This window comes from Drosophila albomicans, chromosome 2L (assembly GCF_009650485.2).
Source record: "Drosophila albomicans strain 15112-1751.03 chromosome 2L, ASM965048v2, whole genome shotgun sequence".
Taxonomy (NCBI): domain Eukaryota; kingdom Metazoa; phylum Arthropoda; class Insecta; order Diptera; family Drosophilidae; genus Drosophila; species Drosophila albomicans.
The window spans coordinates 760096-775461 of NC_047628.2; the positions used below are offsets into that span (position 1 = coordinate 760096).

The 15366-nt window shown below is 34.1% G+C and overlaps 1 protein-coding gene and 1 long non-coding RNA gene across 7 annotated transcripts in view; one reads left to right on the forward strand and one right to left on the reverse strand.

Moving 5' to 3' along the window:
* LOC117565513 (protein madd-4) overlaps window positions 1–15366 on the forward strand; it is a 101267-nt gene that overhangs the window by 30637 nt on the left and 55264 nt on the right. For 4 of the 5 annotated variants that reach the window (XR_007954431.1, XM_034244645.2, XM_034244644.2 and 1 more), the window contains exons 5-11: window positions 1818–1992; window positions 8065–8209; window positions 11320–11449; window positions 12806–12908; window positions 13127–13222; window positions 14264–14491; window positions 14562–14854. Coding sequence is in view for 4 of the 5 variants with exons in the window: in XM_034244645.2 (XP_034100536.2) it covers window positions 1818–1992; window positions 8065–8209; window positions 11320–11449; window positions 12806–12908; window positions 13127–13222; window positions 14264–14491; window positions 14562–14854 (1170 nt within the window). In the remaining variant the exon portion in view is untranslated. Of the gene's footprint in view, window positions 1–887; window positions 1086–1817; window positions 1993–8064; window positions 8210–11319; window positions 11450–12805; window positions 12909–13126; window positions 13223–14263; window positions 14492–14561; window positions 14855–15366 lie in introns of those variants that run through there. The other variant, XM_052002002.1, reaches the window with a different exon arrangement.
* Window positions 6103–7145, reverse strand: LOC127565036 (uncharacterized). Of its 2 annotated transcripts, none has more exons than XR_007954433.1 (4): window positions 6848–7145; window positions 6517–6576; window positions 6277–6399; window positions 6103–6198 (listed from the first exon to the last, which is right to left on the reverse strand). It is a non-coding gene; the product is annotated as an uncharacterized LOC127565036 (long non-coding RNA). The 2 variants fall into 2 exon arrangements; XR_007954432.1 differs by having other exon boundaries at window positions 6277–6445.

The window sequence follows — 15366 nt, forward strand, 5'->3', positions numbered from 1 at the left end:
CGAACATGTTCCTTTTTGTTATTTTTTGTTCACTTGCTCATTTGTGTTCACTTGCTCATTTTTGATCACTTGCTCATTTTTGTTCACTTGTTCACTTGCTCCCTTGCTCATTTGTGCTTAGTTACTCTTCTTCGCGCATTTTGTTCCCATTCAGTAAGTATAGAATAAGTACAGAAGGATTTCATTTAACTATTTTTAAATGCCCAATGAAGGAAGCAAAAGTAATGCGACAAATTAAAATGCAGAGATATCGGTTAGTTTGAAAATTAAATATGTAATATAATCTATTTTTGAAAAGTCGTTGAGATTCAGTGCTTATTGGCTTGGTAATGCACTGAACAACCAGTGAGCAACTGAACATCTGAGCAATGAGCAACTGAGCAAGTGAGCAATATGAGTGAGTTGGCTCTTTTGAAAAAAAAGAACAAGTGAACATGTTCACCTAAAAGAGCAGTATTTACACACCACTAGCTTAAAATCTATATCCCTTCCTGGGAACCTCTATTAGAAGTGATGATGAATTCGCCAGCAACGATGACAACGCCAGACAAATCAGTTTTTACTAAGCTCTTTCAGCTCATTGCTAATTATTGATGTACTAACGGCAGAACCACCAAGTCATCCAGTGGTACCAAGAACGAGCTTGCTGACACGCGGGCGCACAGAATTAATTTTTAAAACAGCATGCATTAATTGAATCCGACAAATAATTAATTAGACGATGGACAACCAATAAAATAAACTAATACCTCTTATTTTATATTAGGGCTCCAATTAAAACTACGAAGAGCAATATTCAGAAATATGCACTGACTGAATTGTGTATGATACTGAGACGAGCCAGTGAGATATATAGACGTAGGGATCGATGAATTCCTTTGAACAGCGCTATATGAATCCAAGCATGTTTATCACAGAATACCTAGACATTCACGTACTCTCTTTGCTTTAAAGGAGTATCATATAGTACATAATTATTTACATGGGTGAACCCCTAAGTAGAGTCATAAGCATTTATTATAATTTAAATTTAACAAATTTACTATGCACCAAGATACAAAGCAATTAAAATCACTTAGTAACCGGTAAGAAAATCATTGAACTTACATACTTACTTAGTAAAAAGCCATGCCACAGGATTCCGAGTGATTAGTCTACAGATAATCCTTTGTTGTTCTAATGATTGACATATTTAGAATTAATTAATATGAATTAAATTTAATCCAAAGGAAAATTAAAACATTTTATTCAGCACTCTTAAACTCCATTGGCTAATCTACGCTCTCTCAATCTCGACTACAAGGTCCTTCTATTAATTGTGGGGATTTGCAATAATGCCAGTCAAAAATCTTGAAAATCTTTCCCCGGGGCTTCGTCGTATATTCAAAATGAATACATACAGAGAGACCTGAATCTATCAAAGATGTATTAGCGGAACGAAAGGAAAAATATTATATGTACCTTTCCAACTATCTCGCACGAGAACTCACTAGGATGCACAACCATTTTCGACTTCGTGTCAACGACAGCAATCAAGAGCAGTATATGAAAATTCTTAATTAATGTTAAAAAAAAGATTTTCACTTTTTGTTTGTTAGCCACAGACAAAGAGAAGATCCAGTCAATAAAAAAAGAGTAAAAAAAAAGATTTTAGAAGTTGCTTTTTGTGGGTGTCTTCCAAAGAATATATAGACAATTTTCGCTTCGTGTTCGTCTTTCGTCCAAAACGCAAATGGAAATGTTAAAGTTCACATTCATATACCGAATCATATTTCAAATAATGTTTGAAACTCTTGAATGTAATCTTTTTTTCACAGAGGTCATCCCGCTCATCTCACAGAAGACATCTCACCAGAGTCAGCTAGCGCCAATGGAGAGGAATCACTGCATTACGACGAGCAGAGTGTCATTGTGCAATTATCGGCACGTGTTCAGGATGGAACACGATGTCGCTCCGGAAGCTTGGATATGTGCATACAAGGCAAATGTCAGGTAATGTTTGCCTATATTTTTTTTGTGTCAATGCGTATTTTTGGAAAAAAAATGTGTATGTTTGTGTAGTATCTAAAGAAAATGCTTTCCCGAAATTTTATTTATGGATTGAATGTTTTGGAATTAAAGCTAATGTTCTAAAAGGACTGACGTTGTTTCAAAATCATAAGCTAACATTCGATTAATATACCTAGCAAATCTATTAGAAAATCTCTTTGTATGAACACAAACATGAAAATAATGTTCCCCATAACTTATTACTCAATTTTAAAAAATTCAGAGTCTTAAAATAATTAAATTAATTAATTAATTAATTGTTAATGTTAAGCGAATATAAAAAAGTATGCAATAATTTAAGTTTTAAATAGGGGTTAAATTCTTTAAGATGTTATCTTGTATTGTTCAGGGTAGTTTGAATTTATGCAAAAGCTAAAAGAATAAAAGTATTTATTATTTTCAACGTTTATAGATTTTTTTAAATTCTGGAATATTTAAAACCACGTTTTGGATTGTTTTTATCGTTTTGAAATCTTTTTGTTTTTCGATACTCTTACATTTCTCCATATCTTATAAACTTTTACTTTACAAATGCGAAAAAATTGCTCTATGGGTAGCGGGTACAAAAACCAACTTAGCACAAGCTTCGGAAACATTGCTTACGTCTGCAAAAGGAGCGTCGTCTTTCTTTGCAATAGCTGCATGGCAATGTATACTTTCGTCTCGATAAAAGAGAAATACTGAAATGCGATCAAAAATTAATAAATTGAAAACACGTTCCTCCTACCACATTCATAGTCATTAATACAGAGAAGTCAAAAGCGAGTGTGATTAAAACTTCACCAACAAGTGAAATAGTACCGACCTTTCGGCGTTGTTCATCAAATGATTACTTTTGATTACTAGTGGGGGGAGAGGGTCAAAAATCGCAGAAAACGTAATATATGGACAGTCCCTTAGAAATTAAATCAAAGGTATCTAAGTTTCTAGTCGAAGACCGTTAGCACCCAGTACTGTATAATTATTTATTAAAAAAGGTTATTTATAATTAAAATTTACACTAACGGATTTCTAAAGCTCTGACTGCCAAAGTCTCCGGCTGTATAATTTTATTTTGTATTTGATCCAAGATTAAATATTATAAAATCACAATAAATAAGTGAAGTAAATCTTTAAAGGATTTCGCTTTAATTAAATTTATAATTATTTAAAAATTATGATATATTGAATTAAAAAAAAATAACATTCAACCATTGGGTAGTGAGTATATATCATTCAAGCACTCTTAACTGCAACTTTCTTGTTCATTTTCTTTAAAAAATCTATATGTATAAAAGCAAGTAACATAATAGTGCAGTTTAAGAACTTTCCTTCCGAGATTAAAAATTCCAGAAGATAGAATATATTCTACTGTTTAGGTTGTGCGTTAACAGATTCTACAGTGAATGACTCATTCACATCAAGCAGGACAAACTATAATAATGTCAAGATTTTTTTCTTCACTTGAAGAAACATTTGCAAAATTAAATCTGAACCGAAACAACAAAAAGTTTAAAATCACCCACAGAAAAATGGTCACTTATTAGTTATAAGTATGCGGTATGCCAAAGTGAAAACTTCACACAGGTCCTCAGATCGAAGTATCATAACAATACGGCAACATACATACATTAATGTCAAGGCTTAAGAGAAAGCAAAGACAAAAACAAAGAGCAAATCGAAGAATTGTTAAATGGCATTGGGAGTGTTTTTCTCCCCATTCCAGCTCTTAAGTATTTTGGACAATACTTTTCTAGGCTTGTATTCGGTTCAATTTGTTACGAGGGTGTGCTTGTATTGAGTATTGGTCTTGCTCCTTATCTTACACCGCCTCCAACCTTTGCCACTACGCAGAACTGCTGTTTCAACTGGCTGCCTTTGTAAAGCCTCTACATAGTCACCCCAATTTGTTGTAATAAACGCCAATATGTCATGCGGTTTTATTTGGGGCGACGGCCCCACAGGAGTTTGGTTTTTGTATACACATACATACATATATCCATGCATATGTTTACACATTCATACATACTAGTATGATATAAATGCATACATATAAACATAAATTGAGTGTGTGTATACCTCAAACATATGAATGTATAAATAATTTTTGTATTGTATATAGTATGTATCTACAATACATACGAGGGTAGGCTGATAATCAGTCGGCCTTACAAAGAAAATACGTTTTTTTTTTTTTAATTTTGCTTTTTTATTTCTCAACATAATCTCCTTTTCGACGTATGCACTTGGACCACCGATCCTCCAGTTTCCCAATATCTTCCATAAAATAGAATTTGTCCAGGTCCTCAAAATAGGCGTTTGTTTCACAGATTACCTGTTAATTTGACTGAAATTTCTTACCCCAAGCCATTTTTTTAAGTTTGGAAATAAATAATAGTCACAGGGTGCTAAATCTGGAGAATAGGGTGGATGGGGTAGAATTTCGTAGTGCAATTCACACAATTTCGACATAGCGAGAACGCTCTTGTGAGCGGGAGCATTGTCCTGGTGAAACAAAACTTTTTTCTTCGCCATGTGCGGCCTTTTTTTCTTCAGCTCCTAATCAAATCGTCCCAAGAGATTAGAATAGTATTCTCCCAATTGTTCTGCCTTTTTCCAGATAATCCAGTTGAAATCCATTGCTTTGACTGTTCCTTACTCTCTGGTGTATGGTGATGAATCCAGGTTTTGACAACAGTCACAAAACAACGAAAAAACTCGTTTTTGTTTGCGTTAAGCAATGTCAAACTCTCCTTCGCAATGTGCAAGCGGTTGCGTTTATTTTCCATTGTGAGCAATCGCGGCACCCATCTTGACGAAAGCTTACTCATGTGTAAAAATTCGTGTAAAATGTTTCCAACGCGTTTCCCGAGAAATGTTTAGAGCATTTGCAATCTCGCAGCTTGATTCGGCGATCATCCAATATCATTCCATGGACTTTATCCACGATTTCTGGTGTTGTCACCTCTCTGGGACGACCCGGGCGATCATCGTCAAAAATGCTTGTCCGCCCGCGTTTAAATTCAGCAGTCCAATATTTTATTGTTGAAAACGATGGAGCTGAATCCTTATAAACTTTGTCTAACTCCTTTTTAATATCGTCGTTGGATTTCTCTTTTAAAAAAAGAAATCTTATGACAGCACGATATTCGATTTTATTCATGTTGACGACAATGCAAAAGTAAATGCGCTAAAAGTCCCGCCAAAATTACCAGTGTTGATAAAACCGCTTGAAACTTTCACAGTAATCAGCTGATAGAAAACACTAATCGAATAAAATATTTACGAATTAAAAAAAAATGTTTTTCTTTGTTAAGCCGACTTTTTATCTGCCTACCCTCGTACATCAAATAGCAAGATTACCAGGCAGAAGGAGACATCTCCAACCCCACAAAGTACATATATTATCTGTACAACATTATCAACCAAGACGATGTCCTTATGTCTGCTGGTGCGTCCACCCGTATGAATACCTGGATCTCAGAGAAAAAAAGAGAAAAAATATAAGTTTCTTCCACCTTGTTGTTTTTGAGTGCAGATCAGATGTTTACCACGCCCACGTCAGAAACCACCCGCAAAAAAACCCAAATGCAATATTATTTCTGAAAAATTTCTTGAAATAAAATAACAATTTGAGTAGCTACCCTGCAGTACTGAGTGCTAGTTCGTTGCTGGTGAAATAAGCACCTACCAGGAGCCAGTCACTACTTACAAAGTGGCGTCTAGCCATGCGTTTTTTAATTTCCGTTTTTGTATGAAATGTCCGCAAATAGGGTCAATCGCCACCGCCTCGATTACCCACGAACTAGTGAAATAGTGCAACATATTAGGGTCTTTAAAGAAACTACTTACATTAGACCCCATGAAACGGCCGGTAAAATAAGTGCTTACATGGGACCCCATGGAACGGCCGGTAAAATAAGTGCTTACATGGGACCCCATTGAAGGGTTGGTAAAATAAGTGCTTACATCGGACCCCATGGAGGGGTCGGCCATTATAAATTAAAAAAATTTACAATTACAATTACAGTTTTTATTTAATTTTAATTTTTCTTTATTTCAATAAGTCGGATACTTTTATTACTTTAAGACAAATTGAGTTTTAAAATATCGTTTTTTTTTTTTTTTGGAGCTGCAAGGCCTTTCTCAACTGGTCCTCAGTTATTGAATCTGGAAATAAAGGATAAAAAATCTTAATAGATTAAAGTGGATAATGATTTTTAAATAATTATCTTTTAAAATACTCACCGATCATAACACCAAAGAAATTGTCTTCTTTTTTGGGCCGCATTCCCCTGTCATTAATTCCATAACGTAGATTTTCTGTCATAATTTCCAATTTCAATTCTTTAGGCACATTGTAGTTTTCCACTGTAAAACTATACATTATTCTAACTGCTTGTCGTACTTTTATTATCTGTTTATTTAATATTTTACACATTAAACATATAATACATACATTTACATATAATATTTTGAGTAACTTACCTAAGAATCGTGGATCCGCTTTGCACTTTTCAACTCAAATGCTTGCAATAATTTCATCAGCTAGGAAACACAGCAGCGTTTGAGTAAAAGAGTAGCACAAAATAAAACAAAGACGCGTAAACAAACAGCGATGTAAAGCGTAATCGAAATTTTGTCTTTAATCTTGTGTATGCCCTTTCCACAAAATAACAAAAACAAAATCGATGCTTGCCGTTATTTTGTACTTATGCTTTAAAACGCATACATTTATTAACTAGGTAGTTCGACGTTCGATTACTATAGGGTCACTTTAGTAAGTACCCATGTAGTGATCGGCGAGGTAAGCACTTACCCATGGGCAATCGACACCTCCAGTTCTGCAGGGTATATATAATAATATTGTTTTTGTTTGGTTTTAAATAACATATTTATTTTTATTGTTGTCCCGATTCACAATGAAAAATAAAACACGACTGCATACGCCGACGTTCGATTGCGATTGGGTTAGTCGTACAAAATCGGACCTATGTGAATCTTTCTACATTTCTTTGCTTTTGAAATTCAATTAACCAAAGGAGCACAAATGATGTAAACCATATTTTTATTGAAAAGCAAATAAACTTTATAACAAAAAATAAAATTAAATTCCGCCTTTTATCATATTACGCCTACTTTTATTTAGTTGCTTAAAATGCCTTTGAATATATATTTCAATTTTCAGACCGATACCTTACTTCGTTAAAAAGTTACAGACGCATTGCTCCTACTTTCTTATATGAGGCTCAGTACATGGCTAGTTTGGCTCATTTTGTTGAATTAAAAAAAAAATTATAAGTTAAATAAATTTAAAAAAAAAATTATAAAATTTGTTGTAAAAAAATGAATCAGAATTGACTCCAACATAATTGGAAAATGCGTTTTTTTTTTTTTAAATACATTAAAATGCCTTAAATACATCGAAATACCTTATGTACCTCATAGTGCAATCTTTAAGCTTCACGGCACGGACTAGGAATTCATTTTAGACACATGGTTTCATGGTGAAATTTTCTTAGAATTCTTCGTAGATTCCGATTATGGTGGACGATTTTTGCGAAAAAAAATTGACCCGCCCTAATATGTATACATCAATAACTCCAGTATCTACGCTTCTTTGAAATTTGGTTTCGATGTCAGATAATTTGTATTTATTAGTATTTATTCTAGAGTTATTTAAGAAATACTATTATACGGCTTAAATCGCTTACTGCAATCGGGTCTTAGCTGCTTTGGATGACGCTGGTATATTTATATTTATACTGGTATCTATGATATAGTATACACAAAAGTACTGAAAATTCTTTACACTGGGAGACCGGTAATTGGGTGTAATAAAACTGTTAATAAAACTGTTAAAAACTGTTAAATACCTCAAGATAACCAGAATGCCGAAAGTTAATATTTGGTTGAAATTAATTTGGCTTCGATTTCTGTTAGCCCATAATGCTAATAGTTAAGTTACCCTTATTTATGAACCAATTTGATTTGTTCTTCTACTTACTTTATTTTTATTTTACTATTTTCTTTCAGCGTGTCGGCTGTGATTTAAAAATAGGTTCTACTAAAAAAATTGATGGTTGTGGCGTGTGTGGGGGTGATGGCAACTCCTGTTCGCAACCGCTATATTACTGGGAATTGGCACCGATGACACAATGTTCTGTCACCTGCGGCGGCGGTAAGTCTTTCAGTCTTTTCAGTTCTTAGGGTTCACATTTCTTATGTATGTATGCATGCATTTATGTATAGTAGCTACAATCTCTCATCGTCAGTCCAAGTCGCTAGTCGTATGATGTAAATAAACAAGTGGAATATGTCATGAACATTACCTCAGGCATTGGCGTGCCTGGAAGCCATTTGTATTATTTTGCCTTATTCACAAAATACTGTTAAATTTATAAGTTTCCAGTGTTCCTTTCCTCACCATAACATACACACACATACAAATGTGACTCCGATATGTAGAGAGGGTGGCAGCTATTGTCGTGCTCATTTACTTTCATTGAATTGGAATTTGTTTCGATTGAATGTTTGCATGGTAATCGAGTGGCAGTTGCTTTCCCTTCGCATGCGGCATTACAACCCAAACTTTTTTTCCATTAGTACCAAATTGTTGTTGAAATGTATGCTGAAATGTTCACAATTTTCGTATAGTATGAATGAATGAATGATTAATGAACTCTGTGATAGAATATATAAGTATGTAGTACATACTATGTACATACATACATATGTATACACATATTTCTCGATTAACCAACCTTAAACATCAAGCTTAAGTTGTAATTTTAAATACCTAAGACTTAGACTTGGATATACTCTGACAATGCACGAACATTTAATAAAGGGTAATAACACCTCTCTTTGCTAACTCTGTCAGAACAATTCACCAAAAACTCTCAAACATTTACTATTAGACTACACATCTTTAATTTTCTTACGTGGAGATCAATCCCCACTCTCTTTCCTGTTCCAATCATTCTACATATTTAATTTCTTTAAAGAAACACATATAAGAATAAAAATATAATTGCAATTATAACTTGTATATATTATATATATAGCTCTTAATTATTATTCAGAAACCTTTTATAAATAATTAGATCATACTCTTTCCTAGCCAAAGGCCAAAGCAGCCAGCACTATTAAATTTACGTTAGAAATAATAATAATAATAATAATAATAATAATAATAATAATAATAATAATAATAATAATAATAATAATAATAATAATAATAATAATAATAATAATAATAATAATAATAATAATAATAATAATAATAATAATAATAATAATAATAATAATAATAATAATAATAATAATAATAATAATAATAATAATAATAATAATTACTTAATTCGCAGCACTAGTTTTGCATGAAAACAAAGTTTTTAATTTTACCACGCTTATATCCGACCTTGAAATTAAAAAAAAAATCGAATATCAAGCTCAATTTTGAAGGTATAGCTGACTTTTTATACACACAATAATAACTGCGATCAGATAACAATTTTAGGTGTTGATGAAATAATTTTATATGACAAAAAATAGCTATTAATTTGATTAATTTCAATTGTTATACCACACTATTTGTCTTTATCTACTTTATGTTTAATTTATTTAAAGAAATATATATATTTTGTAGCTCTTCTAGAAAAAATATTACTAAGCAATAATTATTATGTTATTGAAAATCATATAACAACTTTGTAAATCATGAAGCCATTTAGTTAACCAGCAGTGTATGTCAAAACTGTAATTACTCAACCGAAGCGTCAATTGATAACAATCGTGAATAGGAACTAAACTTTCAACTCACATACATTTTTAATGAATGCTGTGCCAGCTCGTTCAGTCATTAGGCCGTCAAAAATTCAAGCAAAAATTATCGGTTTTGTAGCTCAATAAATGTCAACTTCTACTGGGAGGACACAATTCAGCTCAACCATTTGCGGGTTCAATGTGTATTGGGCATTGGAATTGAAGGCATTGTGGCTTGGAGCTTGTTAATTCCCGACAATACAATTTACGTCAGCTTGTTTACTTAGCTATTATCCCGACTGTCTGCTGCAAATGGTAAAATCAATTTATGCGTAAATTTTAATTGCAATATCGTTTAGCTACCTCAAGGTAGGTGTTACCACGTGACCATTTCTAGGGAAACAATATTTCCCGTAATTTCATATCCTCCTGAGCCCTCAATATGTCTTTAATTACATTTCAGAGGTGGGTAACAAGTCGCCTAAATGACAAGTTCTCACTCTGTGTCCTACAATGGGCGTCATGCTGAGTGCCCATGCAGCCTAATATTCAAACTTGATTCTGACTAACTACTCTAATTTAATGCACTTGTAAAAAATAATATATACATACATAGTTCTTCAAGCGAAAAAGCTACAGTCGAGTGTGCTCGATTGGGAGATTCCCGCTACTCATTTTGAATAAAAGAAAAATAATGCAGTATTATTCTCAGAAAATACTAAAATATATAATATTTTAATAGTTGTAAAATCTAACTATTGTCAAAAATATTTGCAATAGGCACACATTGAAAATAATTCATGCTAATAGTACCAAGTCTACTACTACCTTAACCTTTGTTAACTTTGTTAACTAATACTACTTAACTTTATAAGATACGATAAGACGATCAAAAATATATCTGCGTTATGCTAAAGTCTTATATTATATCGTCTCACGTGTCATGTCTCTGTCAGGGACTCCCTGACAGTCTTAAGCGACTAAGTGGCATTAAAGTTGCACAGCACAGGTTCAACCCCAAGCAGAGCACGAACCTGAGCTCAAACTGGTTAAAAGCCTTTCTGACTTTTATTGATTTTCAAATGCAGCAAATAGTCGGTTGTCTGCTGGAAAGTCATTTTGAATTTGAGTATATATTGAAAACAAGAAAAATAAATGCAGTCGAGAGTTTTTGCTCTAAGATACCCATTAATACCCGTCAATACAAACAATTGGATTTGTGTGACTAGTTATGTTTCTTAAATGACTTCCAAATTTTGTATTTAATTGAAACCATCAAAATCATAGCTTTAAAATTGCTCTTGATGTGCTGACGTAAGTAGATACACTTGAGGGGGTATATGATATTAAATACATTTCTTCTTGGCACATATTCATAGAAATATGATAATTATATAAATTAAAGCTCAGATTTTTTGTACAGGATATATTTTAGTTGAATACTCTCGACTGTTATACTTGTGTTATTTTTTACCAGCTTTGCAATAATTTTATTTTTTCTCTTCTCGTTTTTGAACGCTATAGGTTACAAAATGTCTCGCCCTATATGCAGGAACCGTCTCACTGGCGCTGATGTCGATGAGACGCTCTGCAGCGTTGCTAATCGCCTCGAGCCATCAGTGGTACCATGTAATACACACAGCTGTCCGCCGCGGTAAGTAGAGTCCTCGGGTGACAGATCCCCAAGCTCTCCCTCTTCTATTCCAAAGACCTAATGCTTCGTGTTTAATGTTCGCTTACTCCACCTGGCCAGCTATCAATTTAAACGGCGACGGTTATCGTGCTCACGTTTTGATTGCCTACCCCGTCTCTGTTATCGTTCCATAGACGTTGAGGCTGAGCATGTAATTGCGCTTGGCTCTAGGGTTTTACTCGTGTCTGTCTCTTCGTCCCTTAGTCACTATTCCCCACCACGTTCCAATTCTGCCTCCGCTTATTTATCGGCTTGTGACATTTTCCAATTGTACCATATCAACGCAAGTTGAACTAAGCCAAACCAAATATTTTGAGCAAATTTCTCAAATATCTTACACCCAATGCTTGGAGCGGTAATCGCTTTATTTTTTGTGGTATTAAACCGACGCCGACGCTTACGAAAAAGTAATTATTTAAATTTACTCTCTTAATTCACTATTAGAAGTTATCTTTTAGTTTGTGGGCAATTGTATTATTAATTTATCATTATACCTGTCGCTTATATGATAGAAAGATAGTTAACTATGTGTCGTCAGAAAATGATAATATGGATGGTATATCAATATTCCAAATTAACATTTCGGTATGTCTCATTAGTCTTATTATTTTTTTTTGTATTTATTTTATTATCTTATAGTCGATTACACTGTAGTCCCCTTCCCTAGTTTCTCAGCTTAACATTTTTGGTTGGCTTTCTATAGTTGGCGGTAAAAAATAAGTTAATAAAAATAACTATTCCGTTGTTTTATCTCAGACAATTAATTTGAAGTCATTAAATTTTCTTTCACTCTACTCGAAGTTTTCATTTTCGTATTTAAATAATTTTTAAAACGCTAACAAGTGAAAGCTTCAGAAAGGTTGACAAGAGGGTTTTGCTAGCCAGGATTATTTATTAGCTCGTTCTTTTTTTATTTAGTTATATCAAGTCGATCCTTATAGCAAATTGACGTTAAATAGAATCATAGATTTTTCTCAAAAGACATTAAATTTACGCTAAAACATTGAAAAGGAAATCGTGACAATCCACCCGTGAAAATACTCTCTTAAATAATTGGATTTTGGTTCGCCATTGCAAAGAGACAACCTAACTCCAAAAGTACCCAAAAATGCTTTTTATAAAGAATATGTCCGCTCTATAACCCCTTGGCATTAAGAGCCATGTACGAAGGCATGTCGAGCATTCCTTTTCAGCAGAATATTAGGGACGAGCAACTAAGCAGAATCTTGTTTTCGAATTAACTTAGTCGATATGCTGGTATTTACATTTTATAGTATATTAACAAGTAGTCTAACCACTTATTTTCGCCCTCCGCAGTTGGATAACTGACGATTGGAGTACCTGCAGTCGTCTTTGTGGACACGGTTACCGAGAACGGATGGTTGTCTGCGCTGAGGCGACCAACGGCATCAAGACGAGGGTAAGTGTTTTGAGACTGCTATGGTAGTCAAAAGGTGTACGAAAGTGGCTATTATCATCAGGTTGCCACCTAAATTTGAACGTTCTTCATTTTCCATTTAAAGCGGCAACTGAGTTACACTTGTGTTATTATCATGTTTTTTGCTAACACTTTTTCTGTTTTTTTTTTTGTTTTTCTCTACCTTGACGTGGCTATGACTTTGCGTTTTATGGTAACAGGTTGCAGATATTATGTGTCGAACTCTGAAGCCACCAACACAAGAGACGTGCATTATAGAGGAGTGTCCGCATTGGGAGGTGGAGGACTGGACTGGAGTAAGTACTACCAACAATAACTAATAATAGCGTAAAAATAATGCGATGGATCCAAGGTAGGAGAAATATGACAGAGAGGTATGGTGATTGAAGGTTGAAATGACCAAGACTTAGACGTTGACGAAGCAATACAGAGAACAAAATATTTTTATACCCGCTACCCATAGGGTAGAAGGGTATTATAACTTTGTGCCGACAGGAAATGTATGTAAGGAGACCTCTCCGACCCTATAAAGTATATATATTCTTGATCAGCGTCAAGAGCCGAGACGATCTAGCCATGCCCCTCTGTCCGTCTGTGTGTCCGTCTGTCCGTGTGAAACACTGGATCTCAGAGACTATAAGAGATAGAGCTATATTTTTTTTCGACAGCATTTGTTATGTTTGCACACAGATCAAGTTTGTTTCAAATTTTTGCCACGCCCACTTCCGCCCCTGCAAATCAAAAAAATCGAATAACAAGCGTAATTTTAAAGCTAAAGTTTCCGGTATATACAATAACAACTTTAGTGGTTATGATTCCTGAGAATTTGGTTGCGATCAGATAATAATTGTGGAAGTTATTAAAGAAATACTTTTGTATGGGCAAAAACGCCTACTTACTAGGGGTCTGAGTTGCTTTAGCCGACAATCTGGTATATTGTGCCGTCTATGGTATATTTTGAATGGTGTACTATATCGATATATCAAACATACCATTTGGTATATTTTTAGTATTTTTAAGTATTTTTTGTATTTTAGGTACATTTGGAAAATAATACCGCAATATTTTGTCTTGATTAAAAATGGGTAGCGGGTATCTCACAGTCGAGCACACTCGACTGTAACTTTCTTACTTGTTTTCGTATGTTTTTGTTTTTCAGCGAATTTATAAAGTTAAATTAGAAAAAAAAATTAAGTTATGTATTTTATGTTGGAACATTAATTTATGTAGAACAAACTGTTGGATTTAAAGGAAAAATCTGGTTCTTCAACCAGTGTTCAGGCGCATATAGCTCAATATCTATCGTCTCCTTCTTTTTTTGCTCTTTCATTACCTAGTGTTCCGTTTCATGTGGACAAGGTATTCAGATGCGTGGTGTGGAATGTAAATCCACAGATGGTAGCCTAAGTGCCAAATGCGACCCCTTGACCAAGCCAGGCGGCATGCAGCAGTGCTCAATTGGTATACGTTGCGCTAGAGGAAGTAGTGGTAACGACAATGGAGCAGGCGGACTTAATAATGGCGGTGGTACCATCATTGTTGGCAGCAGCCGCTCTTTGAACGAGGTGAGTGGCTAGTAAGAGAGTGCTAATAAAGTTTATTCTAAAGCGATTCTTTTACTCGCGTGATACATAGCATTCGGACCGTCATAACGATGGATCTGATCTCTATGACGATGATGATAAAGATGAAGATGACGATGATGACGTTGAAGACACTGATTCTGGACAAGCCACCGACACTGATGATGACGAGGGCTTATCCTATTCCGATCAGTCAATACATTATGCACATCTCACCCAAAGTAGAATGCATCATGAGATCGCAGAGGAGCCGCTCACCATGCGACTAATGAGCTCTACCAATAACTATAACAATGCTAAAGTCGCGGCGAATGAAGAAACAGATGTTCCATCATTAGACCCAACGTAAGTATGCCAAGTCATATTAAAATAATATGTAAAGAAAACGATAATTTGAATTTATTGGAATTCGATTAGATAAGTCAAGTATTGTATTTAAGCAAAATATGAGCAGAACACAGTTCCAAAAATAACTATTTGATTCACAAATGACCAACCACTCGAATTTCTCTTTAGGGTGCCATATAGTATACAATTTTTCCAACATTTTGAGTTTAATGTGAGTTTAATATAAAAAATCAATGCTTTCGTAAATATCTAGTAAAATAAGTAACCTTCTAGGGAGAAAGAAAAACCCTTTAATGGTTAGAAACATATTTCTCGCATTTTTTATAAAATTATATAATATAAAGATAAAAAAAAATTTAAGAAGCCACAGTCGAGTTTGCTCGGCTGTAAACAAAAAGTTAGAGGATAAACAAAAAGTTAGAGCATTAACCTAAAATCCTGCGTCTAATTAAATTTAATACCCCTTTTAGTTTTGCCAGTATACTGATTGAAAGTTGTAGGTTGAAATA